We start from the raw sequence: 12,164 nt of genomic DNA on the forward strand, positions 1-12,164 counted from the left end.
TGCTGAATGTGTGTGACTTGGGTGATGGAGTTAACGATATTTAATGATCTGAGTTAAAATAATTGACTTATAGTTCAACTCATATCAACAAATCCAGTGACAAAATGACCTCATCAGAGAGAGCCACCACCAAAGTGTCCCTAGGCGCATCATGTCCTCCATTTAGAGCCACCAATATGACCAAACATTTTTTTTATAATAGATAATTAAAGTTGTACATTGACATGTGTATAGGTAAAAAGCGATGAAGTAGCCGCTTAAAAAATAATACTACTAAGTAATTAAAATGGTAACTTGGGTCGTGGACAAGTCAGGTACCTTGTGAAAACGGGCTTCTAGTCCATTTCAAATAAGCAACTTCTCCATGCAAGTCAAGAAGGTAATGGATTTTGGTTTTAGTCCTCTAAAGAGACTTCTCTTTCTTCAAACAAAATATTCCTTAGATTCTTTCTTCATGTCTCTTCCTTCACATATAAATATGTAAATAACAACTCAAATATAACTTTTTATTTCCATACATACATTTACTAGTTCCCAGATTTTTTCAGCCATTATTATTTCTTCACTAGCCTCCTAGATTTTGTAAAAAGAAATTGAATTTTAATTCATCATTTTAATTAATATCCTCTGTGGTTAGAATAGAAAGTGTGACACAAAATGCCTCAGCTGCTACATGGGACACTTAAGGTAACCATAAGTGAAGTTGATAGGTTGCAAACTGGATGTAATTTGGATTTCTGTCGAAAGGTATATTCATAGAAAATTTCTCTTGTTTTTTGATAATTAAAGAGAGAAAAAAGTTAGAGTTTAACTTTATAAAAGGCTCCTTCAAAAAAAAAAAAAAATTAGGAAAAGGCAAAACATATCACATGGTTCTTAAATTATAGTATAACCGTACAAGATTAGTCTTTTTTTTTTTTTTAGTTTCACACATATATGTTTATAAGTAGGGATAATGTTTATGTTATAAGCCGGTTTTTTTTCACATAGATGATATTACAGTGGGTTGGACCATCTACTATTTATATTCACGCACCAAGTCAATAGTGTTTGACGTGAAATGTTGTGTTAAGGGTCCTACATTGATGGAAGATGGTCTGAAGATATGTTTATAGATGAGGATAATCTCCGGCTTATCTCAATGTTACAAAACTGTCTTGCATAATTTCTCAATTGTACCGGATTTTATTATAATTTTTTTGAATCCGTACTTGAGACTTGAATTCTACCAGTTTGTCCCTAGAATCTATTTCCCCGTCTCATTTTGATGTATAGGAAACTCTTGGCTGAAAATAAGTTCTTCAAAATGATGCAGAGTTAGATAGTTTTTACTTTTTAAAGCATGACAGAATAAAATCCTCCATTCTTAGCAGCAATGTAAAAAAATAGTTGTTGAAACAAATAATCTTTGTCATGAAAGTTCAGTAGAAGAGAACTATTGGTTGTTCTAACATACCTGTCTTGTCTAAAAGCCACTTTTGCCATCCAATTCCAATGAGTCTGCACAATAGTAGTTTCTTGTTAGACATGATTATCACAACATCTAATACGTTTTCTATTGCATAACTTTCTTTTCAAGACAAATTAACATTCTTATTGAAGCTTATTTATTTCAATTTGTGTTACTATTTCATTTTCTTGTCAAATATTGTGGAACAAAGGGAACTACAAACAAGGGGAAGAGATTTCTAGCCCAAGTCAAAGGTTGTCTGTTGTGCAGGCCTGAGGTACATATCTTAACCATATTTTTAAGCAACATGATTCTTCATTTTAATGTAATAATCTTCATTATCTTAACATGCAAACCACTTGTTTTGAAGATTGTTGGGACAAGACTCTATGCAACAGTTGATTTAGATAAAGCAAGAGTTGGACGAACCAGAATGATAGGGAACCAACCCTCAAACCCGAAATGGAATGAGACCTTTGAAATCTATTGTGCTCATTACATATCACACATTGTATTCACTGTCAAAGATGATAATCCAATTGGAGCAACTCTAATTGGAAGAGCTTATATCCCTGCCGAGAAAGTTCTCAAGGGACCTATAATTAACAGATGGGTTGAGATATTAGACGAAGAAGATCATCGTCCTGTACCAGGTGGTTCTAAAATTCGTGTTAGCATGCAATTCTCTAGTGTCCTCGAGGACAGAAAATGTTTATGGTCTCAGGGAATACATATGCCATATTTAGGAGTTTCGCGTACATTTTTTGACCAGAGACAAGGTTGTAGTGTTACTTTTTACCAAGATGCTCATGTCCCTGATAGTGTTCATCCGTGGATTCCGATATCTGGAACAAAATATTATGTTCCTGGAAGATGTTGGGAAGATATTTACAATGCAATTATGGATGCTAAACTCTTTATTTACATAACTGGTTGGTCTGTTCATACTGAAATAACCTTGATTAGGGATTCAAACAAGCCAACAGAAACTAGCACCACCCTTGGAGAAATGCTCAAGAGAAAAGCCAATGAAGGTGTTAAAGTTCTTATGCTTGTTTGGGATGACAGAACTTCTGTTCCGGCTTTTAAGAAAGACGGTTTGATGGGAACACATGATCAAGAAACTGCTGAGTATTTTAAAAACACAAAAGTACATTGCGTTTTATGTCCGCGTAACCCTGATGGCGGAAAAAGCATAGTTCAAGGTTTTGAAATTTCAACTATGTTCACTCATCACCAAAAGACTATAGTTGTTGATGGCCATCATGTTGAAGGATCACAGAAGCGAACCGTTATCAGTTTCATAGGTGGTATTGATCTGTGTGATGGGAGATATGATACCATGGAACACCCTTTGTTTTCAACATTGAATACAATCCATCATGATGATTTTCATCAACCAAATTTCCCAGGTGCTTCTATTAAGAAAGGCGGTCCTAGAGAACCGTGGCATGATATTCACTGCAAGCTAGAAGGACCTATTGCATGGGATGTGTTGTACAATTTTGAGCAAAGGTGGGAAAAGCAAGTTGGGAAGGAATTCTTATTCCCAATTGAATTTCTTGACAGAATTCTAATCCACCCTTCTGATGCAATGATATCAGAAGAAGATGGAGATACTTGGAGTGTTCAGTTGTTTAGGTCGATTGATGGTGGCGCTGTTTCAAACTTCCCTCAAGCACCGGATGAAGTTATTGAATTAGGCCTTGTTAGTGGGAAAGATAACATCATTGATAGAAGTATTCAAGATGGTTATATAAATGCTATTCGACAAGCAAAAAACTTCATCTACATTGAAAATCAGTATTTCCTAGGGAGTTCATATGGTTGGCATGCAAGTGATATTAAAGTCGAGGACATTGGTGCTTTGCATCTCATACCAAAGGAGTTGTCATTGAAGATTGTTAGCAAAATTGAAGCTGGAGAAAGGTTTGTTGTGTATGTGGTGATTCCAATGTGGCCAGAAGGTATACCTGAAAGTGCCTCAGTTCAGTCAATATTAGATTGGCAAAGAAGGACCATGGAGATGATGTATTCCGACATTGCTGATGCCATAAAAAAGAAGAACATTGAAGCACACCCTCGCGATTATTTGACATTTTATTGCCTTGGCAAAAGGGAAAGTAAGAAAGATGGAGAGTATACTCCTCCAGAGGAACCGGCGCCTGACAGTGACTATCATAGAGCGCAAAAGTCTAGGAGGTTCATGATCTATGTTCATTCCAAGATGATGATAGGTAACTGATATGTTCATTCCCTATAAAAAAAAATATATGGCATAATTATTAATTAACATTTTCGAGCTGCTATAGTATAGTGTCAAATTGTGGATAAAGAGTAATACACTAATTAACATTTAACAATTAATTGTTTGTTGATTTAGTGGATGATGAATACATAATGATTGGTTCAGCAAACATAAACCAAAGATCAATGGATGGTGGAAGAGACACAGAGATTGCAATGGGTGCATTCCAACCTCATCATCTAACATCCACATCCACATCCAATATTGGCTCACAAAGACCACAAGGTCAGATTTATGGGTTCAGAAGAGCATTATGGTATGAACATATTGGAGATAACAGTGATGATTTCGACGAGCCTGAAAGTGTGGAATGTGTGAAACTTGTGAATCGTGTTGCCGAGAGGAATTGGAAATTATATTGTGATGATACATTGGATGAAAGTGTAAATACTCACCTTTTGAGGTATCCTGTTGAAGTTGGTGAAGATGGAAGTGTAACATCACTTCCTGGGATGAAATATTTTCCTGATACAATGGCTTTGATTCTTGGTTCAAAATCTGATTACCTTCCTCCCATACTTACCACCTAGCTAGCACAGTGAGTGCTTCACAGACAGAGTTATTATTATCATAAACATGTTATGCGCGCGCATATTCATTCATTCATCACATAACAAACATGAAAACCTTCCACTTTCATGATGTGGCACAGTGAATACAAGTTTGTACATTTTACCAAATGTAGGATGAAATATCCAAATTCTAATTATATTTCAAAGCATCTAATAATTGGGTTTTTTGCATTGTAAACTATATCAAAGTTCAAATTTCTTTAACTTGTACTTTTCCTTGACATTTAGCTTGCAGTCATCATTGACTGCTGGCTGCTGCAACACTACTGCCTTGTGCCTCCCACTCAACAACTGCATCCCTTTGGCCCATCAGAAACAGCTCATTCAGTTTTAGTGAATATATGAACCTGTACACTTTATTATCCAATTTAAGTGCACCAAACCAAACATCATCACCAGATAGTTTGTAAGTTGACCATAATTCAAGTCATTCTCACCATTTAGCTCATGATAAATGAAGTGTTCCACAATATCTTTATTCTTTTCGGCATTCCAATCGAGGGGAGATAGAGAACAGCCGTGCTCCATGTGCAGTAAGAAAATGAGCAGCCTCTTGTTTCATCCAACTGAGTTTAGGGAAGAGTAAAAACCAAGTATCATTGACCTTTCGAACACCCAAATAGTTCACCGCAAACTTTTTTTGAACAAGTCAAAATGAGATATCACCGCAAACTTTGATTATTTCTAAGCCTCCATTGTGCTGACTGACATCATTTAGAGAATTTTTTGTGAAAGTATCGTCGAAAAAGAATTATTGGAGTAAGTCCTAATCGCAAACCAAGATCTATTTATCAGAATTGTTTTGTTAAGAGGATTAAAATTTTGAAAAACCCTCTTAAAATTTCAACATTAATATGACTTGAAAAGAAGAAAAAATGTAATTAAAAAACAACATTGTATATACTGTATTTGATAACTAAAAATACAAATAGTGAATTAATCATCGATAATAGCGGTGAAAACTTCATACCTATATCATGATAATCCAATGTCAAAATAACATTTCTCAAAATAACATTTGTTTTATTTTAAATTATACAATAAATAATAAACTGTAAAGGTGGAGTTTAGATAAAACAATAAAGGTAAAAATAGAAGAAAAGACGATAAACTATAAATTATAAGCTCAAAAGCTAATTAAAATAGCATCTGAAATAAATTATAAGCTATTTTTAATTTATAACTATAAAACATAAACAATATAATTTTTTTTTTTTATCTTGCCAATAGGGTACACAGTTTTTGGCTAATACAGTGTACTTATCTATTTTGTCAACAATTGAGCCAACCCCATCGAAAAGAAAAACATAATTCAGTGCTATACCAATCTTACGTAGGCGTGGTTAACATTGCAACTTGGTTAGCAAGTACACAACTTTAAATCTGATTCGTCAAAATAATATATTAATAAATCAATGGCCACCTCAATCTTGGTCAAAGTTGGACCAATGTTTTTGCAGGTCCAAATTATACAGACCCTGTAGCTGAAATTAGAGAACCAAGGTATGTTTATGAAGAAGAAATAATTATGTTATGTAGTGTACTAGTTTGATGATTGTGCTGAAATTGCACTATATATAATAAAGAAGCACTTGTTTGGTTATAGGAATGACAATCGGTAGGGTATGGATAGAGTACTATAGTACTCATTCCCATACCCGCGGATTGAAAAAAATACCTGTACCCATCTCATAATCGTGTGGGTAACAACTTTTGTCTCCGTCCCCATATCCTATGGGTACCTAGGTACTCATACCCATATCCATATTTGTTACCCGCATTTTTACTAAAAATAAATCGATCAATTATAAAATATCATATAATTTTAATATAATTAAAAAAAATTATAAAAATTTTAATATTGACTAATGAAAATTATAAACAAAATTATTACTAACCTTATCTTAAAGTTCATATTTATGTTAAATATTTATATTATTTTTATATTATGTTATAAATAAACATTTTTATTAAAAATATGTAATAGTTTATAATATACTAATATAAATAAAATAAATAATTATATATTATGCGGGTATGGGGCGGGGTGGGTACTAAGGTACCCGTACCCGCACCCATACCCGTTCATTTTTGCGGGTAATTACTCATACCCGTGTTCGTACCCAAAATGCGGGTTTTTACCCTACCCTCTGGGTAATTTTTGCGGGTATCCTCTTAATATAACTTAAAGAAGATGCAAAATTTTAACTTCATCCGTCATCAAATCAGTAGAAAAACTTGTTATCTATAGTGTCTACCTAAATGTGTGGTGTGAATAGTATTATGTCTAAAAATACATTTATATTAAATTTAGTAAAACATTTTTTTCTTTTTGGTGAATAATTAAAAAAAAATTCAAACCTACGGTTTATGTCACATAATTTTGAAAATACCTACATCAAAAAATATATCTCTAAATTTTATTAAAAATAATAAAATTATTTTTCGTCAAAAAATAAATAAAATTATTTAAATATTAGTAATTTTTATTGTTGAATTTGAATTAGTTTTTGAATCTTAAGTTTATCTTATTCGCCCTCACTGATTTTTTTTTGGTACATTGCCTGACTGAATTTTAATTATAGAGAATTACTAATATAGATACAAAACCAAATAAATTCATCTTAGGTACACTCACAATAAAAAAATTAAAATAAAAGAATTAAAACAACGGTGTGAATATACATTTTTTAATCAAATGCATTTTCTTTCAATTTAAATATTTGGATTAGTGCAACAGTAAGTGTTATAGAATGAGTTTTTTTCTTAATCCAACAAAAAAAAAAGAATGGGCTTTTTTATGGTATTACGTAAACCACTAATTGAACTTTGTAGCATGAAAAAGTTAAGAATATTGGTTATGGAAATTTACAAGGTATTGATATAAAAAAAAAAAAAAGAAATTTACAAGGTATTATTTTGAGATTTTTTCTCTTTAGACCCTAACGTAGATTCTCTCAAGTGTGATTTATACTTGAGAGAATAAAGTGTAATCTAACACTATCTAAATTCATTTTATCTAAATTTTTATATGTTTCTCTCTCTCTTGATCAATGGTAATAAACCCCACTTTATTCTCTCAAGTATAAATTACACTTGAGAGAATCCATTCCCATCTTTTTCTCTCCTGGATTTTACTTTTTTATTTTTCAATAAAAATTTCGGTTCCTGTTAACCATATTTTTCCTGAATTTGAACTAGAAAAAATTTCAGTTTCTACGAACCGGAGTTTTTATCAAAGGCAAAATTGAACTTTTAGAGGTATAAAATATATGTTGGAGGCCTAAAGAGAAAACATCTTATTTTGATTCGTTTTTTAATATATACAGTAAAAAATATCCCAACGAAACAAAAAAAATTCATCGGTCCGTGCATCGCACGGTTAAAAACTAGTAAATTTAAAAGGTAATAAATTAACTATAATTAAATTCTCATAAAATAAAATAAAAATTTAAATCATCTGCATCTTCTGCAACAAAAGAAAAACATTATTTGGATTGAAAACATTCTTGATTGGAGTTGGAGCACAAGGTTGAGAGAACTAGTGCTGCCTCTTTTTCTCCACACCTTTAAATTGTGATTTTCCATCTTGTCTTACCATCAAGGATTTGCTTTGATTTCATCTTGACCGATTTAACAAGAAAGGAGAACTCATCTTTATCTTTGTTATCCTTATGCATCATGTTGCCATTGTCAGAATCTTCAAAAGACATTTTCATTTCTTTGGGAACTGAAAATTCCATTTGACTCTTCTTGTGCTTGTGTGCTAGCTGCTGCCTGGTATATGCAGCACTCCTGATAACATCCACAGTTAAAAGTGAGTTTTCTATATGAAATGAAATACTTCTTATACAAGCATCTTGAACTGCAGAAAATACATTGCATTTCAATGTCACCTTTTATGTTAAACAAAAGAATACTACCAGGACAACCGGTATTGAATGGATTTGAGTCCTCTAAAGTGAATATTAAACACACACGTGATTTTTTATACATGTTTGTGCATAAAAAAGATAAACCATCGATATTTGCATCAATGGTGAGTGAATAATAAGTGAGTTATTCTTTGCTTGCTTTGTCAACTACAACCATATCCATATGTTGGAGCTTATTATGATCTTTGTTATTTTTGCTACTTTGTTCCTTCTTCCTCTTCTTAACACAAGGTTCCACAATGAAGAACTCATCTGCTCCTTCAATTGCTTGTTGATCACTATCATCATCTGATGAACACTTCAATTTATTTTTGTTGGCCTTCTTTTTCTCACGCCTTTTCCTCAGAGATGCTTCCAAAACTGTTTCTGATATTTTATTCTTCTTTTCCATTAATTTTTTATTTAGACATTCCAATCCTGAATGGAAGGTCACCTCCATCTCTTGGCCAATGTCATGTTCAGAATCTTCATCTGAACCATTGCCTGAATAGACCAAACTACGATACATGTCTTGTTTTCTAGCTTTTTCATCAAGCTGATCATCAATCTCACTGTTATCATCACTATTCTAAGAAGTTGCACTAAGCAGCACTTTCCATAGTCCAACTTCCTATACATTCCACTATTCTATAGTGTGGAATATCCTAACTAACTGACATGCTGGCAATCAGCCCTCGCACTCTTCACTTTCTCTTTCGTCTTCTTATGTTCATACACCCTCCCCACTAAAATATCCTCCTCCGCCCCTTTTATCTCTTGGGCCCTATCCAGAATCCTATCAGTTAGTTGTAGCTAAATTAGGGAGTTAGTTAAATAAATAGATGAGGCATGTTGTCTATAAATAGAGATTAGTGACTAGACGGAAAGCTATTTTATCATTTGTATAGAGTATAGACTAGGGGCCTTTTTTGGTATTAGGAGAGTCCAAAGCCTCTCGAATACCCTGGGAATTTCCAATATAGTTGGGCCTTTCGGAAGAGACTATCAATCACTGCTACCTCTTCCTGATCCTATTCAACAACAACAACAACAATAATGAATTAATGATAAAATAAGGTTTAAAGATATGTCTTTGGTCCTGCAACTGCAAATATTCCACTATTTTAATTTTAGTCTTCCACTAATAGTAGTGACATAAGGACTAAAATCAAATATTGTACATAGGCTCTGTTTGGTAAAAAACAAATAGCGGATAGCTGATAAGCTAGCTTATATCGAATAGCTTATAAGGTAGCTTTTAGCTTATAGCGAATAAGCTAGCTGATTGAATTTGTAGAGTTTGATAAAATTAGCGGTTGAACTAGCTTATAAGTATGAAATGACGTAAAAAAAGATATGTTTAATTAATATTTAATTTTTTCAAGTAAGATGATAGAAGTAAAATTGAAAGAAAAAATAATAAGCTATAAGCTCATAAGCTAAATAAAATAGCATTTGAAAAAATAAATTATTTAAAAATAGGGCATTTATGTAGCTCATAAGCTACATAAATTTTTGGCACGATCCAGACCCGCACCACTTAATCCGCTTAAAAATAGGGCAATGGCTGGGTGGGTTTTGCCCGCAGACTTTTTATTTATTTATTTATTTTTACTTAAAATGAAAGGAAAAAACTTAGGTGCATTGAGTTTCGAGTGTCAAATCCACTATTTTTTTTTCTCTCTCTATTGCTAAAGAATTTATTACTTATGAACAGTGGCGATTTCACCACCAGGCATGCCAGGCACGTGCCTAGGCTGCCAATTTTTAATTTTTATAATAAAACAAAAGAAATAAATACTACAAAAAAAAACAAAAGAAATAAAAATCTCAGGTTGCATTTTATTAAAACAGAAGAAAGAAAAATCATTAGTGCACGTGAAAAGACATGTTTCATTTTCTATTTGTGAAGATGGTTCAAACTGATAAACATTTTGTATTTCCATTGGTCTACAGACTTATTGAGTTGGCTTTGATATTATCGGTGTCAGCATCCGTTGAAAGGCCTTTTTCCGCAATGAAGATTATTAAAACTAAATTGCGCAACAAGATCAACGATGAGTGGTTCAATGACTTGATGATATATTACACCGAGCGGGAGATATTCAAGTCACTTGATGATGTTGATATTATCAGAACCTTCACCGCAAAGAAGTCTCGGAAAGGAAATTTGCCTCCTAGTTTTATGTAGTACACTATTGGTATGTTATATTTCATCCCCTTATTTGACTTATATTTTATTGGTTTAAATATTACTGTATCCAGAAATTTGGTTGATAAAATTCCCTCTAAAATTTTGCCTAGGCTCTCTAACCTTCCTGGAATCGCCACTGCTTATGAATAACATAGCTTGAGAGAAAAACATTAAAAAGTTGAAACATGTAATTACATATTGAAAATTGAGTAAATAGATACCCACCCTCACTTTTACTCTCAACAGCCCACTCACAATTTCCCTCTCTTCCACTCACGCGAGAAGATCTGAAAAACTCAGAACTGAAACCAAAGAAAAAAATCTGGGAATTTGTTATACCTTCATATAAATATACTGATGATGATGTTGTTGTAATGAAGACGATGAAAAACAAAACAAATGAACAAATAATAGAGTAGCTTTTTGTTTTAAATTAGGCTATGTTTGGTAAAAATAAAAAGTCTGAAGCTCGTTACCAAACATTTCACATTTTTATCAAACAAACTTATAAACTAGTTTAATAAGCTATAAGCTAGCTTTTTGGACTTACCAAACAGTGTCTTAATTCTCATATTTTCACTATTTTGTATAATTGGTTCCATTATTTTAAAATTTGACAGTTTAATCCATCCCTCAAATATTTTGTTCAAAATTGATAATGTGATATGTTTTAAACGACGTGGTATATAATTTGATGATGAAAAAAATACTAACTAATAAAATTGTAAGAAAATTCATTTATAAAATTAATTTAAAACATGTGGTATCACTGTATTTTAAACAAAATATTTGATTGATCGACTAAAACTATCAAATTTTAAAATAGGGAAACCAATTCCTCAAAATAGTAAAAATATGGGACCAAAACTATGCTTAATAAAGTTTAATGGACATGTGACGCATTGTATAATGGTTTTACATAAACATTCAATAAAAATAAGTTATTCCTCCACATCACATCATTAAAGTGGGGGATACTCGGGTGATTTGACGGAATACATGATTGATATTGGATAACCGATAACATATAAAATTATTTTACGCTATCAATGAATGTCTCATTTTTTCTAAAGAATAATAATAATAATAATAATAATAATAATAATAATAATAAAATTATTTTATAAAACATAGCCAATATTTTAGTTATTTTTGTTTCTTTTTTATTATTAGGTATAAATCCTTGAAAAATGAAGAAAATAGTGGAATTGATGCAAATAATGGTGTCTTTAAGTCCAAGACTTAGATTATGATAGTGGAATGCTTCCCTTAATGATGAAATAGTGGAAATTAATGGAAATCAAGTTTGGGTGTTACAAAATTGTCAAGAAACCGTCGCAAAAAGCCAAAGCACATAAAAAAACATTCTCATTAATCATGGGCCTGCTATGGCTCGTAGCTGCCTACGGTCGTAGCAGGCATGTCAAAAACTAACTAGTTTGTGCCAAGAGCCTACTACGGCCCGTAGTGTTGTGTTACGGCTGTAGCAAGTCAGTAACCAGAATTTCGTCAGTTTTATACTTTAATGTACGTAATATGTAATAATGTCATCGTGACTACTAAAAGACACAAAATTAAAGGTCCTCTATACCGTAAATAGGACCTTATGCCAAAGGAAACATCATTAGGATGAATTTTTGTTTATAATGTGATTTTCCATAAAATTTAAAAAAATGGATTAAAGAATATATATTTTGTGATGAAATTTATGATTTTAGGATTTGTT

General features: G+C 32.3%; 1 protein-coding gene across 2 annotated transcripts; it reads left to right on the forward strand.

Annotated features, from left to right (window-relative positions):
- Window positions 1–500: 500 nt before the first annotated feature.
- Window positions 501–4,534, forward strand: LOC123899544 (phospholipase D alpha 1-like). 2 transcript variants are annotated; one of them, XM_045950709.1, is made up of 4 exons: window positions 501–747; window positions 1,662–1,727; window positions 1,821–3,687; window positions 3,834–4,534. In XM_045950709.1, the coding sequence occupies exons 1-4, from the start codon at window positions 658–660 to the stop codon at window positions 4,286–4,288; spliced, it is 2,478 nt and encodes an 825-aa protein (XP_045806665.1). In that variant the 5' UTR covers window positions 501–657; the 3' UTR covers window positions 4,289–4,534. The 2 variants fall into 2 exon arrangements, with proteins under 2 accessions (XP_045806665.1, XP_045806664.1); XM_045950708.1 differs by having other exon boundaries at window positions 524–747; window positions 1,662–3,687; window positions 3,834–4,506.
- The last annotated feature ends 7,630 nt before the right edge of the window (window positions 4,535–12,164 follow it).

The sequence above is a fragment of the Trifolium pratense genome, linkage group LG7, assembly GCF_020283565.1.
Source record: "Trifolium pratense cultivar HEN17-A07 linkage group LG7, ARS_RC_1.1, whole genome shotgun sequence".
NCBI lineage: Eukaryota > Viridiplantae > Streptophyta > Magnoliopsida > Fabales > Fabaceae > Trifolium > Trifolium pratense.